Source organism: Natator depressus, chromosome 4 (assembly GCF_965152275.1).
Source record: "Natator depressus isolate rNatDep1 chromosome 4, rNatDep2.hap1, whole genome shotgun sequence".
In the NCBI taxonomy this organism is placed as follows: Eukaryota; Metazoa; Chordata; order Testudines; family Cheloniidae; genus Natator; species Natator depressus.
In genome coordinates, this window is record NC_134237.1 from 79,404,883 (window position 1) to 79,431,434 (window position 26,552).

The 26,552-nt window shown below is 47.9% G+C and overlaps 1 protein-coding gene across 1 annotated transcript in view; it reads right to left on the reverse strand.

Annotated features, from left to right (window-relative positions):
• ENPP6 (ectonucleotide pyrophosphatase/phosphodiesterase 6) overlaps positions 1-16,248 on the reverse strand; it is a 54,711-nt gene extending 38,463 nt beyond the window's left edge. Inside the window, exon 1 of the mRNA XM_074951243.1 lies at positions 15,947-16,248. Within this exon, the coding sequence (XP_074807344.1) occupies positions 15,947-16,184 (238 nt within the window). The 5' untranslated portion in view covers positions 16,185-16,248. The remainder of the gene's footprint in view (positions 1-15,946) is intronic.
• Positions 16,249-26,552: the final 10,304 nt, after the last annotated feature.

Sequence of the window (26,552 nt, forward strand, 5' to 3'; positions counted from 1 at the left end):
TTTGTAATATTTGCACACGGAGGAGACTCGTAGATATTAAAGTCAGAAGGGACCATTATGATCATCTAGTCTGACCTCCTGCACAACGCAGGCCACAGAATCTCACCCACCCACTCCTGCAATAAACCTCTCACCTATGTCTGAGCTATTGAAGTCCTCAAATCATGGTTTAAAGACTTCAACGAGCAGAGAATCCTCCAGCAAGTGACCCGTGCCCCATGCTACAGAGGAAGGTGAAAACCCCCCAGCGCCTCTTCCAATCTGCCCTGGAGGAAAATTCCTTCCTGACAATGGGGCCCACGTCCTTATTACACATGCATATCCACCGGAAGCTTTGTGCACCTTTAAGACAAACTGCCTTGTACGAAGACTGCCAGTTACAGCCTCAGTTCCATGGAAGTCAGGAGATGAAGTTGGCTTTCAGTTGATTTCTAACATATAAGATGCAGTGAGATGTTCAGAACCCTTTAACACAGAAAATACATTCCTTGCGCATGATTAACAAGACATGTTTCGACAAAATCCCTCCCAATGGGGAAGTGTTGCTTGATGGATGGTGCAAAAGCAAAGCAAAAATAATGGGATCTAACAGTCACAGAGACGTTCAAATCAGCATCCCTTCACCTGAAGTCTTTGTGACACAGTTCGACAAGCATCCACTGGAGAGCAGTTTACAGTGTTTTGCCAGACAAGCTCAGTATCGGTTTTGACAGAAGTTTGTTGTAAATTTACCATACAACAAAAGAAACTAGTTTCATCTATTTCTTGATGGGTGTCTGTAATTTCCATGCATTACCAGAAGATAGCATCGTGTACTTTAAGAGTTAATCATGAGCTTGGCTTTTTTAAAAGGCAGTGTTCAAGATTAAGTTGCTCTGAAAGTTCATGATTTACGCATCTTAAAAAAAAAACTGATGTACGTGTGAGACACTTTCATCATTAGCCTGTGAGTCAGAGAGATGGCGAGGACCAAGATAACAGGTTTTGATTATTGTGAGAACAAGTGTAGCAGTTTCAACTAAAATAACCTCAACATTATTTTTAAAATGAGATCTTTTGAGTGGAGGACTTCATTTCATTTGAGTATATATGATCTTGAGAAGGGTTTTTTAATCACTTTCTCGGCTATACATTTTTTGAATTAATGACACATGCTATTTCTCCCCCAACCTGAACCCTGCACTTCTCCCCCACCCCCACCCCGCCCCAAGTGGAAAAGTAGCATGTGGTTTATTTTTAATTGTAAGAATTTTTTAATTTCAAAAAATTCCTCTTTTGAAGAAATACCTGCTGGAACTCCCAAACAGTTGCACACCCAGCGTGATACAGAATAGTTGCACTGCAGTGTCTTGTCTCTGGAAGAGTTATTCTGGGACTAGGCAACACAGGCACAGCCATGGAATGGGCCTAGTCCTGTGAGCTGCTGCATGAAGTGGCAATATTTCAGTAGCATTTCAAAGTGTCATAGCTGTGACATGAGGCACCCCTGGATGAATGCTTTGTTCCACATACATCCAGTAGTGTGCAACTGGTTAAATGATTTATGGCATCCTTCCATTCTATCCCCTTTTAATGCACCTTTTGCCCGACTTCTGACCTCTCCTGCTGTGCATAGAGCCAAAGTACTGTTGCCTTTCTTGTGGCCTGAGTGGTCAGCCCAGCTTTAGACCTCGATGGGTTGTTTCCGTTAGGAACTGAAATTGATTATAGTCATTTCTTGGGTGTAATCCTGTTTATAAAGAATTTACACAAAGTCCTGTTTCTTAAATGTGGTAGGAACAGACAGGAGCTATTTTCTTTGCTCCTAATTCAAATTCGGCCCAAAAGAAGCTCCCTCTCTTGGCTTCCTCTCAGGGATCACCAGTGCTTCTATGGTGGTCTCCTGGCTGCTTTTCTGTTTTGGGCTTTCTCCTTCTGACACACACACAGACATGCAGCTGCAATCCAATCTGTTCCCAGTCTGTGCATTTGCCCTCAGTTCTAGCCACTGGCCTTAAGGCTCAGCTTCTACTTCAACCATACCATGCTGATCCGTGACGTGGGCAGTGGATTCTATTGTTTCAGCGATCACTAAACCAGGTGGCATTTAATTGCTCCATTTAGGCTGAATGAAAGGCAGCTAACATGCCCATCAGCTTCACTGAGGTCTGTGATTGCCCATAGGTCAAAGACACACTTACTGCTATCTACAAACACCTTCCATTATAACAGTAGAAACAGCCTTTGTATGGGGAAACTATGCATAGGGTTGGGGGGAAGAAATCCATCCCCTTCCCTGGTCTGTCTTCAACTCCCTTGTGGGACGGTGCAGAGTCTGCATGAAGTCCATCCCTGGTGCAGACCAACCTCACTCTTTGTAGTAGAATAGTGTGGCAATTCTGACTCCTGAAGTTTGTGCCGCTGGGTGCTCATCCCCCTAAGTAAATTTTGTGCTTGTGAATGGTGCCAGCCTGAAAGCTCTAGAGCGTTAACACTTCTGTTTATCCACAGAACAGTCATAATAGCGACAGCAGCAGCACAAGCTTCCTGATATCATTCCACCCCCGTACTACCCTGCATAGGAGCAACCACTTCCGGGACTAGGAAGAGTAGTTCAGTCTCCAGGTCCATTCAGGCCTGGCCTGCAGTGGAAGCTTGTAGCCAGATTGTCTATTTGTGCCATTTGCAATCACTTTCTGTGTAATATAATCTCTTCACTGGGAACAGGACTGAGGCTATCAAAGAGACTTCATATAACAATGACCTTCAACCTCCATGTATTTGGGTTGGATTTGAACCCATGACTTAGGGGTTTAAGGTTCAATATACTGTTGCTGTCAGTTTATCCACCTGTCTAGTAGGTAGAATAATACTGTCCTAACAGGGTTGCTGTGAGGTTTAATTAATTGTTTGTTAAAGAGAGAACAGAGAATTATTCAGATCAGTGAGAAGCTCATATTGCTGTAAATTCAGTTTATTTTCTTTTAACTGCAAGCTCAACAAGGCCATGGAACATCAGTTTTCATTCTCAAGGCTCCCATCACATTTTGTAAAGGAACTTTGTATTTGCAAAAATCTGCAGAATGAGCTGGACTCTGCAGAGTTTCCACATACAATCATAGGACTGGAAGGGACCTCGAGAGGTCATCTAATCCAGTCCCCTGCACTCATGACAGGACTAAGTATTGTCTAGCCCATCCCTGACAGGTGTTTGTCTAACCTGCTCTTAAAAGTCTCCTATAATGGAGATTCCACAACCTCACTAGGCAAGTTTTTCCTAATGTCCAACCTAAACCCCCTTTGCTGCAATTTAAAAACATGCAGATGTTCATGCTCTTACAATAACAAACTATTACAATACACCCATAATGGGTGATGGTGGGGGAACTAAAGTTTCAAACTTGCAATAGATTTTATTATAAGGAGTAAGCACAAAAGATCATTTAAAATATTTTTCAGATTCATAGATTTTTAAGGCCCAAAGTGACCCTTAGATCAGCTAGTGTTCCCTCCTGCTTAAAACAAGCCTTAAGTAGAGCCCTGCAGATCTCCAGATATCCGCTTTATATCTGCAGACCATGGTTGTGGATACAAATTTTCTATCTGTGCAGGGCTCTAGCCATAAGATTTCACCTGTTGCCCTGAATAGAGTTCAATAACTTGTTTGACTAGTGTACTTTTTCCAAAAGGCATCCAGTCGTGAGCTAAAGACATCAAGAGATAGAGAATCCTTCATCTCCCTTGGTAGTTTGTGCCAGTGGTTAACCACCATTAGCACTGTAAAAATGTATGCCTTATTTCTAATTTGATTTTTGTGTGGCTTTAACCTCCAGCCATTGATTCTTGTTATGTCTTTCTCACTAGATTAAAGAGCCATTTAGCTCCTGGTACTTTCTCCCTGTGAAGGTAAATGGTAATCAAGTCCCCTCTTACATGTAATTTTGAAAAGCTAAACAGATTAAGCTCTTTAAGTCTTCTACTGTAAGGCCTTTTCTCAAGCCAAAGAAAATAAATTGTTGTGCTCTTTTTAACAACTGGTACCTGGCAAAATTACATCACATGCTTTTAGATGGCTACCAAAACAACATGCTATATTCTTACTATCACTGTTGTTGCATCCCTATATAATTAAACATTAACTGGACAATCTCAAGAGGAGCAACAGGGCAAAAGGCAGATGCCGTATACAAATGTCAGTAAGATAAAGTGACTGTAATGGCAGTAAAAAAAAAATCCCTTTGCCAAGTAACAGAAAAAACAGAGGAGATAATTCCTAAGAATATAGTGGCTACCATACACTTTGAGAAGGTTGTCAGCAAAAGCATTTGCATGTTTACATGCTACAGCTAATTTAGGATGCTACATTTATTTTCTGTATTTAGCTCTCTTCCAAGCACCTTTCCCCCACTGGCTCTAGGCACTTTTGCCAACAGCAAAATATACTGACCCCAAGGATGAAATTTAAAAAAATATGCAATCAACTGCCCCAAACAGCACCCACTCCAAAATCACTACCCTTGCTCATTCAATAGCCACCTGGATTCATGGGCTATACCCAAGATCAATACATAGTTCAAGTTGTTCCAATAATGAGGCTACTGACGCAAGACCTGATCTGGCTCCCACTAAAATCTATTTCATTGACTTCAATGTGTGTTGGGTCAGGTCATTACTAAGTAGCACTTCACATAGAAAACATGGGCTTCCAGTTTGTTTCTGGGTGGAGTTTAAGATGTTGGCTTTGACCTATAAAGCCCTCAATTACCTCATAAAATGCCTCTCTCCTGTATGATGCCACTGTCATTGCAGTTGTAGGAGAGACATGAGCTAACAGCCTCCTATTTCTTTTAGGGGGCTTTGACTGTGTAAGTCACTGCCCCCACTTGTCTAACAAAGTGCTGATTAGTTTATGTTTAGGATATGCTTCAAGCCTCATTTAATTTCTCAGGATTCTCTTGAGGGGTGTAATGTGGTTAGATGGGGGAGGGAAGGCCATGAGTCTGAGTTTCACCTCTTGTGATGGTCCTCACTCGGTGGTTTGTTGATAGGGTGGCATTACCTAATGGTCAGGGCTTAGGCCCATGACTTGCAGGGGGGTTGTTGGTAAGGGCTCTGGGCCCTTTGAAGGCTATCAGTGCTCTGAAAGCCAGGGGATGCATAAGGCTGCCCTCCCTGACCCACCTTCTATTACACCCGGTGATTGTCTCAAAATCGCCGTCTGGGTTAAGGTGGCGTGAAGGATGTCCAAGCACGCACAAGGCAGCCTCTGGCAGCTGTGTGTAGTGCGGTACCTCTCTTGGGCAGCAACTGTCTTCTCCTGTGGTATGGCCCACCCTCCTAGGCCACATCAGTCCTAGGGCTTTCCCCTGTTGGGGTAGCCCAAACAAAATAAAGAAGATTAGCAAAGACTGGAGTTTGTATGAGAGAGGGGAATGCTTCCATCTCAGGCTGTCTCTGTAGGAGGTCCTCCCTTCCCTCAGAGGGGGACTTATGGGCAGTTGTCTTTGGGAGAGTTCTGCCTTTCCCTCAGCTCTTCTCCATTGGAGCTGATCCTCTCTTCCTGGTCTGCCCCCAAATGAGCTGCTCCCCTTCCTTTTAACTCCTCCAGTTGGTGCACTTCCTACAGGTGTGGAAGAGTGGGGCTGGCTGAGTCCAGAGCAGTTCCTTAATCCCTGGTTGACCAGTGTGGGATTTGTATACCCATCACACTTCTATTTGATGATAAAAGTACCATTTCTCCATCTGAAAGGAATGATACATTTCTCACCAAGCCCAGATGAAACTTAGAGCTGGTCTACACTTAGAAAATTAGATCAACCCACCTATGTTGCTCAGGGTTGTGAAAAATTGCCCCCACCCTCCCCGCCAAGTGATGTGCTTAACTGACCTAAGTCCCCATGTAGACAGCATGAAATTCTTGCTTCAACCTAGCGACTGCCTTTTGGAGAGGTGGATTTATTACAGTGATGGGAGAACCATGCTGCGGCTGTGCCACTGTAGAGTTTTAAGTGGAAACAGAGCCAAACTGTTTTTGCCAGAGATGATAATAGATACCCGTTTGCAGTATTGTAGCCATGTCAGTCCCAGGATATTAGAGGGACAAGGTGGTGAGGTAATATCTTTTATTGGACCAACTTCTGTTGGTGAACAGGACAAGCTTTTGAGCTTATACAGAGCTCTTCTTCAGGTCAGATACCTGAGCAGCAATGGATCTATGAACACTCCCAAATTGCTAACCTAAGAGACAAATCAGTGGTGCAGCCTGTCATTAAGGGATGCTGATATAATCTCTGCCGTCTCTTTCTGTTGCGTTTCCCAAACTACCAGTATTTCCTTGGTCTTGTTTAGACTGAGTCTCAGCCAGCTGGTCCGCATCCAATCTCCAGTTTCAGTCAGGCACCGGGTAAGCCACCCCATTGCATCAGGCAGGTCAGATGAAATGGAGCCAGAGCTGGGTATAGTAATCAATGTATTGAAGACACCATAGTATATCGATGCAGTGTCCTAATCAGACACACACGCGATACAGAAATATAAAAAAGAAGAAACCTAGGGTTCCTCATATGAGAAGGCAGAAAAGCAGTTGCCCAAAGCTAGCCTCTGGATTTCTCTCAAACAAAGGAACGAGTCACTCAAGCAATCCTTTGTGGCTTTCTTTTAGATTTGCATAAAGGTTTCCCTGCAGCTGGGGTGAAGTTGGTACAGTATATGCTTTCTTCTGAGTCCCTTACCATGCAGATAGAATAAAAGGAAACACCAGGGAATAATACAGTCACAGTGTAATGGAGGGCATAGATCCCATCCTGTGGGGGGCAGGGAAAGAGTTAAAGCTCTCTGTCTGAACAGCTGCTAACCCTTAATGCAGGGTTTTCCAGGGAGCTAAGCCAGGAGGGACATGTGGTGGGGTTCAACCTAAGGAAGTTTCTAAATTCCAAAGTGGACTATTAGAGGAATGTGCTTTGGAGAGTATGGCAGTCTGATCTAGACCACTTTAAGACGCAGAGGTGAAATCCTGGCCCTATTGAAGTAATTGGCAAAACTCCTGTCTTCAGTGGTCACAGGATTTCACTCCAGACCTTCCCCATATGAAGGAGAGAACAGGCTAAAGTAAGTCTCGTTTTTTAGAAAGGGTTTGCACTTTGGCTGCACATGGCTGATTTTTTATTTAGAAAACTGGGCTGATATAAGTTCTGTCACCGCTATTTACTTGCTTGTTTTGTTTTGTGCTTTGGTCTCTCTGACCTGCAAAAGTTAAGCCTAACCCAACAGGTCTGTCATTTCTACAGCAACAAAAGATAAATGTCGTCTGTTTAGCAATAGGAGTGGGTAGAGTGGTTCAGATGAAGCTTGGGCTGGTGCTTATTCCTCAGTCTGAAATTAACTTGATTTTTTTACAATTTCATTATAAAAAGTTCAGTAAAATGTATGTATAAAAGAAGCCCAGCATGTACCTCTGCACTTTTTAGTTTCCTGTGGTATTTCTGCTTTCTGACATAGCTGACACTGAGACCCACTGGAATTTCTTTATTGTTACTTATCACTTGTATTATAATAGTGCCTAGAGTCCCGTCCCCCCAAGTAAAACTGGGGGTGATTGTGCTAGGCATTGTACACATGCATAGTGAGACATATCTCCTGTCCTACTGCAGTCTAAATAGGCAAAACTAACAAAGGTTGGGAGGGGAAACAAAGACACAGAGAACGGGAGTACTTGTGGCACCTTAGAGACTAACCAATTTATTTGAGCATGAGTTTTCATGGGCTACAGCCCACTTCGTCAGATGCATAGAATGGAACATATAGTAAGAAGATATATATACATACAGAGATCATGAAAAGGTGGAAGTTGCCAGACCAACTCTAAGAGGCTAATTAATTAAGATGAGCTATTATCAGCATTAGAAAAAAACCTTTTATAGTGATAATCCAGATGGCCCATTTCAGACAGTTGACAAGCAGGTGTGAGGATACTTAACATGCAGAAATAGATACCATTAACTTGGGTTTGAATAGAGACTGGGATTGGCTGGGTCATTACACAAATTGAATCTATTTCCCCATGCTAAGTATCCTCACACCTTCTTGTCAACTCTCTGAAATGGGCCATCTTGATTATCACTGCACCTTCTTGTCAACTGTCTGAAATGGGCCATCTTGATTATCACTACAAAAGGTTTTTTTCTCCTGCTGATAATAGCTCATCTTAATTAATTAGCCTCTTAGAGTTGGTCTGGCAACTTCCACCTTTTCATGTTCTCTGTATGTATATATATCTCTTACTATATGTTCCATTCTATGCATCCAATGAAGTGGGCTGTAGCGCACAAAAGCTTATGCTCAAAAAAATTTGTTAGTCTCTAAGATGCCACAAGTACTCCTGTTCTTTTTGCAGATACAGACTAATATGGCTGTTACTCTGAAAGACAGAGAGAATCCACTTGCCAAGTTCACACACCAATCTGGGAATCAAAAGCAGTTCTTGTGACTCCCAGTCCAATATCCTAACCACTAGAGTACGCTGCCTCTCCAGTTCTTGCTAGAGAACCTTTTCTCTCACTGTTTCTAGGTCCTGGAGAACTTGGTCAGCAGCACTGGAATTCCTAGATATTTAGGAAACAAACCTAAAAACTTGAGATGGACCCAGAATTGGGCCTTGCCATCCCCAATTGATGGAAAGTTCTGATCTGGATACAAATGGTGCTGGTCTGATTTTGACATGCATTCCCAATGGGCAAGTGCAAATCAGGGATTTGCTTAAGTGCATCTAACACTGCTTGTGCAAAGTGAGCAGACATTTGTGTTGCCTACAATGTTATAAAAATGAGCACTGGGCCTCAGGTCTCTCTAACAGAACAAACCAATCTGAAATACTGAATCTGAAAACAAACTCACCTCTCCCAGCCTGGGGATGTTTGGATTCAGAGCTCGATTACACAGGCCAACCCCTATGCTGCACCCTTTGGAGATTTGCCTAGAACCAGTTGGACTAGCAAGTACCTATTTTTATAAACTGTGCTTGACATACCTCCCAATATCCCATGATCTTCGCCAGAGAAGGGAAATATTCAGTCTGGCATCACTACTTCGTTCAAAATGACAGAATAAAGGGAATAATGCAGGGTAATCTGACATCATCATCATCATATTATTTATTACTACTACTATATTCTTTCATTTGCATAGCACCGACAGAGTGCTAGGATCTTCACAGTCAGGTGTACAAACATCACTACAGTTTCACTCAATCAAAAAGTAAAAAAAGCAAATTGATTCAATTGTACTGTGTAAACGGGTTTAGGAAAATTCTACAGCTCTTGGCTCCAACCTCTCTCCTCAGTGGAGATCAGTGTGAATCACGTTGGGCACTGTCATGCTCCTATTGCCACTGATTAGAGAAGTGAGGGTGTAGGCCTGTAAAATCAGAGCCATCATATTCGCTGGTCTAAAGCAATTCTCACAGTGTTGCTGCTTTATACAACGTCAATCTTATTGGGCTGGAGGCATGTCAAAGTGAATGGTGTCTCCTGAAGGCCCCATGTTCTGCCTGTCAGTTACAGCACCTGCTGCTCTACTTTATCGCCAGATGCCATTGGGCCTGCATCTTGCTGAAGTCCAGAAGGACCTCAAAGGTGATGCTCGTTTTAATTCTTTCATTACTTGTCTGAAACTACTGAGAACATTCAGTAGGGTGCCAAAGGAAGCACAAAGAGAGAGCTGCTGTGGATGATGTGTCCTGCCATCTGTGGGGCCCCAGGCAAAAATGACACGTGCAAGATGTGAACAGACAATGTGTGGCCCCAGAAGAGCTTATTAATGAAGATTTTACAATACTGTTATGATCCTCCAAAATCAAGCTGAGCTACAGGAGAGATTTCACTGGCCTAGGATATACATAAATGTGCAGTACTGGTGGAAATCTTATGTCAAATGGATGAGAAAGAAAGCTCAGTAACATGCTTTTGATTTCTAAGGAGGATCCATTTGACCATGTAGCAGGGGATGTCATGAACCCTTACACTAGTATATTAATGATTATAGTGCCTCTTGGTCTAAGGTCTCTATTTGAAAGAGGATCTAATGGATGCCTCTACTAAATGGTGTGTAGACCATTGAACTGATGACTAGAAAGTATATGAACTTTTTACAGTCTTCCAGTGGTGAATGGTTACTATACCTTTAGCTCTGGATATATAAATACCTAGAGATATTGGTGTCCAGCTACTGCTAGTGCTAATATTAGTTGGTAACAGGCACAGTCTTAGAAGTACCATAAATAGACAGATGTGCAATACAAGGTTTTAGTTACCGGATGAGCAAAAAGCTCTATGCTTCAATTTGTGGCATATGAACTTATCTCTAGAGTTGTACAAACATTTTCTGTTTTCCGTTCTGGGGACATTTTTTCAGTAAAAACAAACCCAAAGGTTCACAACATTTTTGAGAGCCAAAGGGAAATATTTGGCACTCAGAACCATACCCTGTCTCAGATTGGTGGATGTACAACATGAGGCGTGTACTTTATAGAATGCCTGGGTCAACAAAATTAAGACCTCCCAAGACTTGGGAAGCCTCCCCAACTCCCATGGATAGCATTCAACCACCTCCTCAGGCCTTGCCTTGATAATGTTGTAAGGCTATGGGTATGTTGACACTACAATCAGGAAGAATGAGTGACGCTGGTTTAGACACACTTGAGCAGTGTAGTCTCAGTGGCATGGGAAGCGCCACAAGTTAGCTGCTTGCATATGTACCTAAGGTTCTGGGCAGGGTTGTATTTGGGCCAGGGGGAGGGGTAGCTTGTGCCACTGCCTTACTGCCACTAGGTCAAAACTAGCTGACTGTGGTGTAATCATACCCATAGATTCTCCGGTGGGGTAACCAGCCCATATGTAGGGGTGCTGCAAAGCCAGCTACAGTATGTGATTCACAGTATGCCATTTGAAATTTAACAGTACATCACTCAAGAAGGGAGGACACTGTCAACTTTAAAATCATACGTCATAAACAAACATGTTAATGCTGTTGCTAATAATGCCTTTGATTGTCAAAAGAGAAGGAAAAAACTTTAACATTCAAACTATTTGTCACTATGCTCTTTTTTCACTTTTGCCATGGCTCTCAGTGTGGACAAAGTAAATTAGTGAAGTGCGTTTCATTTTGGTTTATAATTGATTTCACTCAGCTTCTAAGTGCTCCAGTGTTTGTGTTTCAGGCACTGCATGGGTAATGTTTATATATTTAAAAACATGTTTTCTTTAATATTTCATTTGAGTTTTAAAATATGAAACATTTTCTTGGTCTTGTCTCTTACAGAAGCTTACTTTGGAACTAAATTTAGTCTCTTCTTTGACTAAGTTGTAGCCCAGATAATTTTAGTTATGTAGCAAAAACCAGGCACATGCTTCATCATATGAGAAATATGATAGTCAGTATCCTGCAAGCATTCATTATTCTCCATTAACATGAGGTTAATAATAATGCTGTTAGTAGGGCATTGAACCATGCAATTATGAGCTTGAGTTAATACTTGCCTCTTCATCAGACTTCGTGCTAACTACTTCCCCCAGCATCTAGGAATTGGGTTGGTTAACCCAGTAAGCAGATGCTCATATCACAAAAAGCACCACTACATTTGGCAGAAATTGCCAACTTTCTTGTCCTTAGAGGGGTCTGGTGATTGAGCGACAATGTTGCCCTTGGAAATGAGCACTCCAGCTCGGAGCAAGATGGTATAAGGAAACATGTGCTGCAGCTGCTAGGCCTGGACCTGGATAAATATTAGAATCCCCAATGACCTCTATATGCCACTTTCCCATAGCCCTACCATTCATTTCCATGTTTTAAATAAATCCATGTACTCTACTTGCAAAGATCTATCCTTCTCAGCTGTACTTCTACACCTGTAATTGTAATGCTTTGAGATCCTTGGATGACACATGACATTGAAATGTAATTACAATGGGACTCTGACAAGATTTTTGCTTTGCAAATTGTACTGTAGCTTCGAGCCAGGGTGTGAGAACTGTGGTAATGTAAAAGAACTAATATTCCTGTTTCATCATCTAAATTCCTTTATAAATGCTATGAAACCTCAAGAGCACATGTGAGATTTCTGTATGCAGGATCTTTGAAGTAGGACGTGTTTCAAGCTCTTGTTGCCTGACCCTTTTAATAGTTAATAATCATTGTATTGATGGCTAGTTGATCAAAAGGTCATAAGGTTCTTGTCCCAAATCAGGCTACACAGAATTAAAACCAACATCTTGTTGGAAGCCTCAGGGTGGATGGCAAGGAGGCTCGCACTGTGGGCAAAGTAAAGCCTTAGAGATTGTTATTAAAATGAGTAAAGCCAGAAGACCTTCAAGCCCCATGAAAAAAGATAAGAATAGTACAGTACTGGGGGTATCTGTGGTATCGTTCTTTGCATAAGCTCTTAGATTTTCATACTCCCACCCTTCCTTGAGTAGCTAGTGGTGAGAGACAAAGGACCAGCCCTGTCTCTGGCATGGCATGGCAATGATTCCGATGTTGGGGGTGTGAGTTTTGTGCTGTTTAAAGTTTATACACATGTTAAAGGGTACCTTGCTGAATTTGTAACTATCGAGGAGTATGGAGAATATGTTGCAAACACAATTGCTGCTGCATTGTAATTTGTAGAAGTGGGAAAGGTCCCAGACCTAATCAAAGATGAACAATTATTAAATTGGTACTGTATTGTCCAAAATGTTTTCAAAGGTGTGTGAAGGAGCGATCCACAGGTTTGGACTTGTGCCAACACCTATCATTAGGACCAGTGTGACAGATGGGATCTGTGACACCACACATGTTTTGCTTAAGATTATGCAGTAGCATGGTTGTCATAAATATAAGGGGAAGGCTAACCACCTCCTAGCCAGAGGAAAAAACCCTTTCACCTGTAAAGGGCTAAGAAGCTAAAGACAACCTCGCTGGCACCTGACCAAAATGACCAATGAGGAGACAAGATACTTTCAAAGCTGGAGGGGCCGGGGAGGGGGACGACAAAGGGTTCTCTCTGTCTGTGTGTTGCTTTTGCCGGGACCAGAGCAGGAATGCAGGTCAGAACTCCTGTAAAGGGCTAATAAGCAATCTAGTTAGATATGCGTTAGATTCTGTTTTGTTTAAATGGCTGATAAAATAAGTTGTGCTGAATGGAATGTATATTCCTGTTTTTGTGTCTTTTTGTAACTTAAGGTTTAGCCTAGAGGGATTCTCTATGTTTTGAATCTGATTACCCTGTAAGGTATTTACCATCCTGATTTTACAGAGGTGATTCTTTTACTTTTTCTTCAATTAAAATTCTTCTTTTAAGAACCTGATTGCTTTTTCCTTGTTCTTAAGATCCAAGGGTTTCGGTCTGTGTTCACCTATGCAAATTGGTGAGGATTTTTATCAAGCCTTCCCCATGAAATGGGGGGTAGGGTTTGGGAGGATTTGGGGGGGAAAGACGTTTCCAAGTGGGCTCTTTCCCTGTTATATATTTGTTAGACGTTTGATGGTGGCAGCGATAAAGTACAAGGGCAAAAGGTAAAATAATTTGTACCTTGGGGAAGTTTTAACCTAAGCTGGAAAAATAAGCTTAGGGGGTTTCTCATGCAGGTCCCCACATCTGTACCCTAGAGTTCAGAATGGGGAAGGAACCTTGATGGTCCTTGTATGTCTCATTCACAGTCTTCTGGCGTGAGTCCAAACACTCACTCCCCCCATAGATTTTGCGGAACTAAGGATATCTTGCTCAATGGCAGGAGCTGGAATTTAACAGTAAAAGGTCACCGCAAGGAACATGGAAGTGATCACCACAAGATCTGTTTGAGCAAGGGGTGACAGGTGTACTTAGTGCCCCAAAATCTAAGGGGTGACTGTCACACTATTTATCTATGCCAAAGGTCACAGGCCTACTATACTTATGCTAATTTATACTAATTTGCTTAAACTAATGTCTTACAGGACATGGGCCTGTAGGTTTCTTGTGTTACAGCTGGATATAATGCAGGCTAAGCCAGCCCTATGGGCTTCAGGGCTACACTCTCAAAGAGATGAACAGATTGTGGATTTCACTCCACCTGTATATAAAACCGAAAGGGATTCTTTGGGAGATGAGGGCAAAAACTGAAACTGAGGCCCCCAACCCTTCAAAAAACAAATTACCTTTAAGGGAAGGTCCAGGAATCTGTTATGATGGAGGGGCGGCTGGGCCAAATTTGAGTAGTGGTGACCCTGTGCACCGGTCGCAACACCACTTGGTTTGGGGCCCTCTTGAACAGACATCGGGGCAAACTGCCCCTTTTGTCCCCACTAGGAGGCTCTGCCTATATAAACCTAATGGTTGTGATGGTCAAGCTTGACGGTGAGGGAAAGCAATCACTACTTCTGCACTTTTTGTTCTTGGGCCAATTTCGGGCAAAGTCTTTTTACAAATATGAAGTGCAGACGTGATTTGTTTATATAGCAAGAAAATGATCCATGGTGCAGTTGCACTTTTATTCTTTATAAGGGTGTTTACTTTGCAAAACAGCGTTTTTCATGGGCTTGCCCTGGGCGGTGATGAAAAGATGTGCATTTTCTAAGAAATGAGCATTGAAAAGGGGCATTTTCTTCCAAGCTGGGGAAGGAAGGGTTAAGTAATTTTGAAACAAACCAGGCAAAACTGATGTCAGCTTTTTGATTTATAGTGGCATCTATTTATTTCTAAACAAGCAGTACATGAACTGCTAGGCATTGTATTGTTCTATGGACAGACAAAGCCACTGCCTGGCTAGAAAAGAACTGACTTTTTTCTAGTTAGTCTGAAGGTCTTGTTTATTGAATAACTGGGGAGACATTCAAGTTTGAGAGAGTCTATTCCCTGCTTACAGTAATTCTTCATTTCTGATTGTTTAGCTGACGTTTATTCTCCAAAGTAACTTTCCTAATGTACTTAGCTAGTCTGCTACTGCATAGCTGTCTAGCATCATGCTGAGTTACAAAGAAACTAATTTTAAAATATACTATGAAAACAGATTGAATGGGCATTTGTAATATCTTGATCACATTGCCTGCTTTGTAAGAACCCTTTCTTGGCATTCAGAAAATGGCAATATGTAATGGGAATGAGCAAAAGCAAGAATCTTTACACTCTTTCGTTTCTAATTGGATGCTTCATAGTCTTTTGCAAATACGGGGTCTTAGGGGAGAGTTAAAACTGAATTCAATAAATCCTCATAATCTAATGGCCAAAGCAGGATGTCAGTTTTATTTAAAGACCAGTTTAATGCAGAACTGTCTAGAGCAGCTCTGCTTTCTGAAAACAAGACATACTTTGGTCATCCTCACTTTATATTAGTCCTTGTTAAATGCATAAATTGAGTCTCCGGACATACTTTGTATGTTTACATTCCAAATGTTTCCCATCCATTTCTACTTTCTAACTCAGAAAGAAAAAGACACTTAGTTATACAGTATTCAAGCATTATAGATATTCCAGACAACCATGAAAAATGGCATTTTACTCAGATCTGAGGAATTTTGTGTGTACTGTATCTCAGAGAAAATGAAATGCAACAGGAGAAGCAACTAGAGATCACCTACGCCTACAGGTTATGTATACAGCAATTACAATAATTTTCAAGAAACTTTATTATGAAAACTACATAGCTGGTGAGCTAGTGACAAAGCAAACTTTTGAAAACAAATCCTAACTTCTTAGCAAGATTATATTTACACAGCATGTGTCCAACTTTACTTTAGATTGGAGAGACTTGATAGATTTATTTATCTTGCTGTCTTCATTGAAATTCAGAGTCAGTACTGTAATACTTTTTAGACCTCACTAAGGATAACAGTACAGCTGAAACCCTAACCTAGAGTATATTCATCCCTCTGTGTAGCAAAATCCAATGACCTTAACTTAATCTAAGAAGCTAGCTGACAGCTCTTAAGAGCATCACAACACATAAAAGAAAGTACTCACCAGTCATCAGCGTGTAATAATTTGGATAGGAAAGGCTGGGAAAGTCTGGAGTCATGTAATCCACTTTCACTCCCCTGTCCACAATCTCTTTAAAGCCAGGCAGGGACTCCAGTTCATTGTCATTGATGTAATCATAACGAAAGCCATCGATCAGAAACACTAAAAGCTTTCGACGGGCAAAGGATGAGCTTGCCATAGTGAGAACAAGGAGGAAAGAGAGGGTCATGTGCTTTGCCATGTTGATAGAACTCTCACCAGAGCACTGTCAGTGCTGCCTGTCCCTTTGCAATGACATGGGTGAGGTGTCTGAAGCTGCTTTCAGGGGCTGGACCTTACACTGCTCTCCTCACTTGGCTGGTTTAACTTGCAGGGTTTAAAGGTACAGCACCATTTATTAAAACTGCTAGGCTTGCAAGGTTACAGGTTAAGTGCTAAAGTATGATTAACTTTGCTTCCAAGTGTATAGTGTGTGTGGAAGAGAGAGCTTGTTACACTTGTGTTCAAAAAATGTACTTAGCAACAGAAAAACACTCTGTACAAGGAATTGGAGACGAAGAGGAAATTCTAGGGATCAGTCAGCGTGTGCTTGTTAACATTACCTTTTGGCCTAACAAAAGAAAACAGTAGGAATAATGTAGCATTTGGTTTCCAGTTTCTACGTGTCTATTTCAATGTAAAACTCCATGTTCCACTTGGTTAGCTGTGTCTGTAAAAACCACTGGAATAATGCAAACAACTTAAAAAAAAGTAACCAAGTTTTTAAGTAGAAGAACTCTAATGGAGGTTAACAACCTCTTTTTGAGTGTTTTAAAAGGATCTCCAGGGACATAGAGGTGTACTTTATTTTCTTGCTATGGCTTTTGGTAGAAGACTGGCCTAAGATTATCATAAAACCCCCCATCTCATTATTTATTTGTATTAGCATAGAATCTAGGTGCCCCAGTCGTGGACCAGGACCCCATAGTGCTAGGTGCTGTCCAAGCAGAAAAAAATGACAATCCCTGCTCCAAGGGGTTTACGGTCTAAGTACCCACTCGTGCTGTGGTATTGTCAAATTAGACAATATATTATTAATACAGCCCTTTTGTAAACAAGTGAGTTTTCTGTGTTCTATAACATTGTAAAATATCGATTAGGAATTGAGTGATTCACAAATTCACACATGAAAAAAACAGGTTAAAATTTTACCCATGAACAACCCAGCTTCCTCCTTGCCTGAAAATCTATAATCTTCCACAAGAGGATCGATCTCCTTTGAACCCCTCCTGCTACGCCTCTCCCAATTCTTACCTTTTGTGCAGGGGCACCTAACTCTAGCAGTCTCCTGGTTTGCCTAGTGCATACCTGCCTGACCAGAGATCCACACCCATTTCTGTGGCATATGAGTGCAGAACAAATTTAAATACAGCAAAGAGTCAGATTGTGGAACTTCATTATCCTGTATTCTCTACCTTTTCCCCTTTTAACCTCATGAGTGTGTGCTTAGGTGTAACTTGTTTTGTTCACCAGCTATGTGTAGTTATTGGGGGGAGCAGAGAGGAACTAGCAGGGAGCAGTGAATCCTACCTATAGTTGTGTTAGCCCCAGAATTCAAAGGCTTAGGCATGGTCTACACTACAAAGTTAGTTTGACGCAAGGCAACTTATGTCAACCTAGTTGTGCAAGTGTTGTGACAAAGTTCCTCCTCTGCCTTGGTGGGTCCTGCGCTTATTGGCAGATTTGCTCGCCTCAGAGGTTCACGGCAGCCCTCAGTTTGGCCACTTTTGTGGCTCAGATCTGCCGTTCACTCAGTTAGCCTCATCACTGGCCAGCATGGGGAAAGGAAGAACAATCCCCGCAGTCTCTGCTGATCCACCTAGTGGATCGGAGAACAGGCCAGAGACCTTCCCCCCTGGTGGAACCTACAGTCCAGTTCAACTCCTCCAGTATCAAGTAGGGAGTTGGGGGGATGGAGGGAACCCGGGCCTGCCCTCTACTCTGGGTTCCAGCCCAGGGCCCTGTGGATTGCAGCTGTCTACAGTGGCTCCTGTAACAGCTGCGTGACAGCTACAACTCCCTGGGCTACTTCCCCACGGCCTCCTCCCAACACCTTCTTTATTCTCACCACAGGACCTTGCTCCTGATGTCTGATAATGCTTGTACTTCTCAGTCTTCCAGTAGTATGCCTTTTCACTCTCAGTTTCTCGCGCCTCTTGCTCCCAGCTACTCACACGTGCACCACAAACTGAAGTGAGCTCCTTTTTAAACCCCCCGGATTGCTTAGCTTATAGCTTGCCCCTATTATTGGATTCCCCCCCCCCTTGTTCACCCCATTTGGTATTCCTCTCCCCTCCTGTAGCTTAGTAGGGAGGAGTGGTTATTTTGTTTCCCCCCACCCCCTTTTTCCTTCCGGTGTCTCTCCGTCCCTCCCTGCTTACAATGGCGGGGAATGAGGAAGGCGAGGCCCCTTTCAAAAAATGTAGCTGTTTCTCCCCCACCCCCCCCTGCCCAACCCCCAATCTTGCCCCCCCACCACGATTGCCAAAAAACCTGCCACCGCCCCTGCTGGGGCACCGGCAGCAGGAGGCACCGGAGTGATTACTGCTGCTGCTATGCCCCCTCCCCCCTCAGGTTCTAGGAACCCTCTGCCAGCTGGCCGCAAAAGCCAGGACGGGCAGAAAAGAAAGGGCCCCGCCAAAACATCTGGGCCCTCCATGGCAGGGGCGGCCCCCACAGCCGTGGCCTCGTCATCGACCGCGGCGCCCCTCCCCGCAATTCCCTCCACCAGCGCTACATATGTCCCCCCCCCCGTCCCCCAGGACGTATGCCCGGGCGGTGGCAGGCTCCCCCCTGCCTGCCGCCTCGTCATCTCGCCCACCCACTGCCTCCGCTACAATCACCAGCAGTCGGGGCCCTTTTTCCGCCCTGACCGGGAAGCACGGTGTCCGTTGCCTCCTGGTGCCCGCCTCGCCCCACGTGGAGACACACGTGCAGGCGTTGGCGAAGGTGGTAGGACCCACGGCTATTGTGGCGGCCTCCAAAATGTATGGGAAGGTCGTTTTTTTCTTAGCTACGGAGGCTGCCGCCCAAGAGGCGGTGGAGAGGGGCCTGGTGGTGGGGGGGGTGTTTGTTCCCCTAGAGCCGCTAGAAGACCTGGGTGTTCGCCTCGTCCTTACCTCCGTTCCCCCCTTTTTACCCAATGCTGCCCTGTTACCCGCTCTCTCCACCCTGGGGAAACTTACCTCTGTCATCAGCCCTCTCCCATTGGGCTGCAAGGACCCCACCCTCCGTCACGTCCTTTCTTTCCGCCGGCAAGTGCAGCTTTTACCGCCGGCGGGGTTGCGTGACGGGGAGGAGCTCGAGGGGTCCTTCTTAGTCCCCTACCAGGGAGCCCGCTATCGGGTCTTCTACTCCACCGGAGAGGCCCGGTGCTACCTCTGCCGCTCGGCCAGGCATGTCCGCAGAGACTGCCCTTTGGCCCGGAGGGGAGGGGCACCTGAGACCCCCGAGACCCGGCAGGATATCGGCCCCGTTGTTGCCGACGCCCCTGGCTGCCCAGCACCTGAAACCAACCCTCCTCCTACTCAATCCACTGCTGCTCCCGCCCGGGCCCAGGAGACTTCTTCCCTACTACGCCCGGGCGAGCAAGGGAGTCCCACCCTTGCTACTACCATCTCAGTAGAGCCTATGGAGGAGGGTGCGACAAAGATATTATCGGGCATAGGAGAGGGCCCACCCCAAGGAGAACCCCCCCCTCCTCATGCTGCCTCACCGCTGCCCCCCCGAACCCCTGAACCATCACCTCCGCCCCCTGACACGACCCCTGCTAACCAGCCCCCGGACGACGCTATGGAGGACTGGAACTTAGTCCAGGGGAAACGGAGCAAGCGGAAGGCTCGAGCTCCGCTGCATCCATCCGACGCGGAAGCCCCCCGGAAGACCAGGAAGGGAGGCACTGACATCGAGCCCTCCGCTACGACCACGAGTGAGGTCCATCCGCTGGTGTCGGGAGGAGAAGACAGACTGGCTTTGGAGGGCAGAACTCCCCCTCCACGGGAGACCCTCCCCTCCGAGACCCCTGAGGACGCCCTTTCTGCTCGGATACCATCCGAACCCCCCGCGAAACCCGAGGCGACCGCTGAGGCGGGCCCTAGAGGAGAGGCCCCCGGGGTAGCAGGCGTTGGCCTCTCCTCCGTGTACGCGGAGATTGAGGCCCTAGATTTGACCCCGGTCACCCAGGGAGAGGATGATCTACTCCCGGCTGGCCTCGGACCGGGCAACCTCACCCCAGCCCCTTTTTCCCCATACTCCCTCCCCCTGATTGCCTTCCCGGGCGAGCACCCTGCAGAAGGTGGTCCACCACCTGATGCCACGGCCGCCAAGACCAACGCGGGGCCAGCGCCTAGCATTACTGGGAGCCCCCTCCCTTACCCCTTAACCCTCGACTCTGCTCAGGAGGCACCTTCCTTCAGTTGCTTGCCTCCTGAATCTCAGAGCCTTACCTTTGCCCCTGCTCCCTCCCCTAGCCCCACCCAGTTTATCCCCCCTGCGATGCTCCTGCCGCCCCTGGGGTCGTTTCTTTTCTGCCTTCTGCAGATTCCCCCCAAGGAGCAGTCTTTGCACTTTCTAGTTGCGACCCATTAGGAGTTGCAATTTTTCCCCCGCCATTCCCTTCCACCCCAAGGCATGAAATGGATTTTATAACCCCAGCCTGTCAGACCCCCCGTCGGTGGTCCGCACCCTGCCTACCCGCCTTAGCGGACCTCGAGGCTGTATTAAGAGTCCCACCGGGGAATACCCCGGGAACCGTAACCCCATCCCCCCATGAGCTGCGGCATGCACTACGGAAGTTCTTAGAACACACCCGTGGTGCCCGCAATAAGGTACAGCTAGCTCTTCAGCTCTGGGGGGACTTTGAGCAAATTTTTCGGACCACAAGGGCCCTTATAAAGGAGGGCAAAGGGCAAGGCAGGCGCGGTGCTGTGGCCTACGAGCGGGCCCGCAGCTTCCAAAGCGATCTACTCATCTATGAGATGGGTCACGGGTTGGTGCGCAACCCGCTGGGGGCCACAAACACCCCCGCCACCGAGAAACCTCCACCCCACCAGCCCTCTGCATGATGCCTACTCTTATTGCAACCTTGAATACCAGGGGCTGTAGGATGGCTCTCCGCAGGTCCCAGGTGCTCTCTTACCTTCGGGAAGGAGGGTACTCTGTAGTTTTCCTGCAGGAGACCCATACGGACCCGACCTTTGAGGACAGGTGGTGGCTGGAGTGGGGGGACGGGGTCTACTTTAGCCACTTCACGACTTGGCAAGCTGGAGTGGCGACCCTGTTCTCCCCCACCCTACGGCCCGAGGTGCTAGGGGTCACTGAGGTCGTGCCGGGCCACCTGCTGCACCTTCGAGTCCGTATGGAGGGGCTCGTGGTTAATCTTGTTAATATCTATGCCCCACAAATGAGCCCAAAGCGGCTACAATTTTACCAGCGGGTGTCCGACTTTCTCGGCACCCTAGATTCGCACGAGTGCCTGGTCCTGGGAGGAGACTTTAACACCACCCTCGAGGAACAGGACCGCTCAGGTGCCGAGCCGAGCCCGGCTGCCGCGAATATTCTTTGGGGAATAGTTGAATATCACTCCCTAGTGGACGTCTGGCATGACCATCACCCAGATGACACCTCCACGTTCACTTTTGTCCGGCTGGAGGCCCATCGGTCACACCACTCTCGGTTGGACCGTATTTATTTATCCCGTTTCCATCTTTCACAGGCCCACTCCTCTACCATTCGGCCGGCCCCTTTTTCCGACCATCATTTAGTTACTATAACGGTCTCCCTCCGTGCAGAGAGACCGGGGCCGGCCTATTGGCACTTTAATAATAGCCTGTTGGAGGACGAGAGCTTCGTGACGTCCTTCCGGGAGTTTTGGCTCGCCTGGCGAGAGCAATGGCGTGCCTTTCCCTCGGTGCGGCGATGGTGGGATCTAGGGAAGGTCCGCGCCAAGCTCTTCTGCCGTGAATACACTCGGGGCACCAGCCGACGAAGAAATGCGGCGATAGAGCAGTTGGAACGGGAGGTCTTGGAGCTGGACAGGCGCCTAGCCGCCGACCCCGAGGACCCGTCCCTCTGCGGAGCGTGCCGGGAGAAGCGGGAGGAGCTTCGGGCCCTCGAGGACCACCGGGCCCGAGGTGCCTTCGTCCGGTCCCGCATCCGCCTCCTTCGGGAGATGGACCGCGGCTCCCGCTTCTTCTACGCCCTGGAGAAAACGAGGGGGGCCAAGAAGCACGTCACCTGCCTTCTAGCGGAAGACGGCACCCCCCTCACGGATCCGGAGGAGATGTGTGGGAGAGCCCGCGACTTCTACACAAGTCTTTTCTCCCCGGATCCGACCGATCCTGGCGCTTGCGGGGTGCTCTGGGAGGACCTCCCCACGGTCAGCGTGGGCGACCGAGAGCGGCTAGAGCTGCCTCTCACCCTGGCCGAGTTCTCAGAAGCCCTCCGCCGCATGCCCACCAATAAATCTCCGGGCATGGACGGGCTGACCGTGGAGTTTTACCGCGCGTTCTGGGACATCCTCGGCCCAGACCTAGTTACTGTCTGGGCTGAGTCCTTGCAGGGCGGGATCCTCCCTCTGTCGTGCAGGCGAGCGGTGCTCGCCTTGCTGCCGAAGAAGGGGGACCTCCGCGATTTACGAAACTGGCGTCCCGTCTCACTCCTTAGCACGGATTACAAAATCGTAGCGAAAGCAATTTCGCTGCGGCTAGGGTCCGTGATGGCGGACGTGATCCACCCAGACCAGACCTATACTGTCCCAGGTCGCAGCATTTTTGACAACCTATTTCTAGTCCGAGACCCTTTGGAACTCGGGCGGAGAGATGGTCTGTCGTTCGCCCTCCTGTCCCTTGATCAGGAGAAGGCGTTCGATAGAGTAGACCATGGGTACCTCCTGAGCACTCTGCAGGCGTTTGGATTCGGACCTCAGTTTGTGAGTTTTCTCCGGGTGCTGTATGCCTCCACGGAGTGTTTGGTTAGGCTCAACTGGACCCTGACCGAACTGGTCAGCTTCGGGCGAGGAGTGCGACAAGGGTGCCCCCTCTCGGGCCAGCTGTATGCTCTTGCGATCGAGCCTTTCCTCTGTCTCCTCCGCAGGAGGTTGACAGGATTGGTGCTGCGGGAGCCGGAGCTGCGGCTGGTCCTGTCGGCGTACGCCGATGACGTACTTCTCGTGGTCCAGGACCCGGGCGATCTGGCGCGAGTGGAAGCATGCCAAGCCATCTATTCGGCAGCCTCCTCCGCCCGAGTCAACTGGGTCAAGAGCTCTGGCTTGGCGGTGGGGGACTGGCGGCAGGTAAGCTCCCTCCCACCCGCGCTTCAGACCATCCGGTGGAGCGCGGGTCCTCTGCTTTATCTCGGCGTTTACCTTTCCGCCACGCACCCTTCCCCGCCAGAGAACTGGCAAAATGTGGAGGGCGGGGTGATAGAGCGGATCCGGAAATGGACAGGGCTACTCCGATGTCTCTCCCTCCGAGGGAGAGCACTGGTGCTTAACCAACTAGTCCTGTCCACGCTCTGGTACCGGCTCAACACCCTGGCCCCGGCCCCGGGTTTCCTGACCCACCTCCGGAGATTGATTCTAGAGTTCTTTTGGTCGGGAATGCACTGGGCCCCTGTTGGAGTTCTTCATTTACCCCTGAAGGAAGGAGGACAGGGCCTGAAGTGTCTGTACACTCAGGTCCGCATTTTCCGCCTCCAGGCCCTGCAGAGGCTCCTTTACAGTGCAGGTAGTTCGACGTGGAGCATACTGGCGCACGCCTTCCTGCGCTGCTTCCAGGGGCTCCGATACGACCGGCAGCTCTTTTACCTTTGTTCGAGAGGTTTTCCGCGAGACCTCTCCGGGCTGCCGGTCTTCTACCAGGACCTCCTCCGGACCTGGAAACTGTTTCTAACGACCAGGTCCGTGGCGGCCACCGCGGGAGCAGATCTCCTCACGGAGCCCCTGCTACACAACCCCCAACTCCGTGTGCAGGTGGCGGAGTCCCGCTCGGTGCGCCAGAGGTTGGTCTTGGCGGAAGTCACGAGGGTCGGAGACCTCCTGGACTATGACCGGAGAGACTGGCTGGATCCCCTGACGCTCGCTCGGCGCATGGGGCTCTCCAGCCCCTGTACTCCCCGGTGCGTACTTCAGGAGGTGAAGGCCGCCTTGACCCCCGCTGCTCGGGCTTATGTCAACCAAGCCTTGCGCGAGGGCGCACCACGCCCATCCTCTACCCCAGGCCCGCCGGACCTTTCCATTGGGCCCCTACCCTGCCGATCCCGACAAACCGCTCACCCTTTCACTGGGAGCCGACTGCATGAACTGCAGCCGGTCAGTTTTCAACTTGCACCACGGAAATATTTGTATACACTCAAGCTTCACACCCTTCACGCCCACACCCTGGTGTCCCGCCCCGACACAAAGTGGCGGGACCTCCTGCCACCTTTGGAGGGTGAGCAACCTCGGTGGGCCAGCCTGTATTCCACCTTGGTCCCGAGGCCCGTCGGAGACATCAGTTGGCGGCTCCTTCACGGAGCTGTGAGCACGGGCGTGTTTTTGACACGGTTTACTTCCATCCCGGATACTTGCCCTTTTTGTAATGTGAGGGAAACCCTGGCGCACGTCTATTTAGAGTGTGCCAGATTGCGGCCCCTTTTTCGGCTCCTCACAAATATTCTATTGCGCTTCTGGCTTCATTTTTCCCCCCACCTCTTTATCTATACACTCCCCATCCATGGCCCCACAAAATCGCGGGATCTCCTGGTTAACCTCCTCCTAGCTTTGGCAAAAACAGCCATTTATAAAACCAGAGAGAGGAGGTTGGCCCATGAAACGTTCTGCGATTGTAGGGCCTTTTTCCTATCCTCAGTACATTCACGTATCCGGGCGGAGTTCCTCTGGGCGGCATCCACCGACTCCCTTGACACCTTTGAAGAGCGGTGGGCGCTGTCCGGGGTTCTCTGCTCGGTGACCCCGTCCGGTTCCCTCCGTCTAACCCTTTGATTGAGGGGAAGAGCGAGAGACACCAGCCCCAGCCGTTGCCGCTGTGGATACCATCGGTACTGTCATCTAGGAGGGCCTTATAATATGTGGGTGTCTACCCCCCCACCCCCAAACTGCCCACCCCGCAGCCGTGCCCATCTTGCCGGGCACTCTCGGGGGGGGGGATAATCGGTGACACTGGGCGCGGCACTAGGTAACTCGAGGGGGTGGAAGACCACGAGTGTTGAGGAAGCCCCCCCGCTCTAGGCCACCAGGTAACTCAGGAGGGTGGAAGACCACGAGTGTCGAGGAAGCCCCCCCGCTCTGGGCCCAGGCTAGCCTGAACACTTCTCCCTCCTGAAAGCTGCTGTGTTATACCTTCTGTTTGCGTTGTTTTGTTGCATACTTTGATTTGGTTTTTTGGTAATTCTTGTAATTGTCACAATAAAATTTTTTTCTGTTTCAAAAAAAAAAAGAAAAAACCTTCCCTGTTGGGAAACGGGACCGTCCTTCGCTTGCTCCTCAGCTATCTGCTTTCTTTTCTTTCCTAAAGCCCCCTGGCCTGGATTTTTTCTTACTTTTGACCCTGCCTTAGTCCCCCCCCGACCGGGCCAGACGCTTTTTTTTGTTTTGGTTTGATTTTCTGTTGTTTTTTTTTCTTGCCGCTTATGTGCTGGTCGGCCTCCAGCTTGCAGCCAGCACCCGCCCCCCCCCCGCCCTCGCCTGCTTTCGGGCACAGCTATTTGTCTCAGCTGAAACCCCCAGAGGAGGGGGGGGAAGATTGCCGACTTTGCTATCCGGAGAGGGGAGTGGTAGTCCCCAGTCCCAGCCGTTTCGCTGTTTTGTTTGGACATTCCAGCCTTATCTTTATAACATTCTCAGCCTGCCGGAAGCCTTGGAACACAGCCAACACAGCTGGAGAAGAAATCATCCAGGAAACTACAAATCATCGTGAAGGGGGCCGTAAGACTGAGTAATTTTTTGAATTATACTCTCGTGGGGGGGAGTTTGACTGTGTTTTAATTGCGTTTGTGGCGGCACAGTGGGTGTGGCACGGAGCTGCACCCTGATCCATCGGTGCCCCCCCCACCCCCCACCATTACTACAACTGTCACGGCCCCCCGCCGTCCGTCCCTGCTGGCAACCTGCCATCTGTCTTCGGATCCAGCTGTTTGCTTTGAACTTTGCCTTTCGGACCGTACATAACAGCCGACCAAACGAGACTCTTTGGACAAACGTGCATGGGTCTACACCCCCCCCCCTCGGACTGCTTATTCCACAGGCTTACCCCTATTACTGGACCCCGATTCCTGTTATTCCCCCCCTCCCAGTCCACCCATTTGGTTCCCCCACCCCTGCCTGCAGCGAGGAGCGGTTAATCTGCTTCCCCCTCCCCCCTCCTCCTTCCAGTGTCTCCCCGTCTCTCCCTGCTCACAATGGCGGGGAATGAGAGGGGCGAGGCCCCTTTAATAATATCAGCTGTACCTCCCCCCCACCACAATTGTTAAAATACTTGCCACCGCCCCCGCTGGGGCACCGGCAGCAGGAGGCACCGGAGTGATTACTGCCGCTGCTGCGCCCACCCCCCCCCCAGGTTCTAGGAACCCCCCC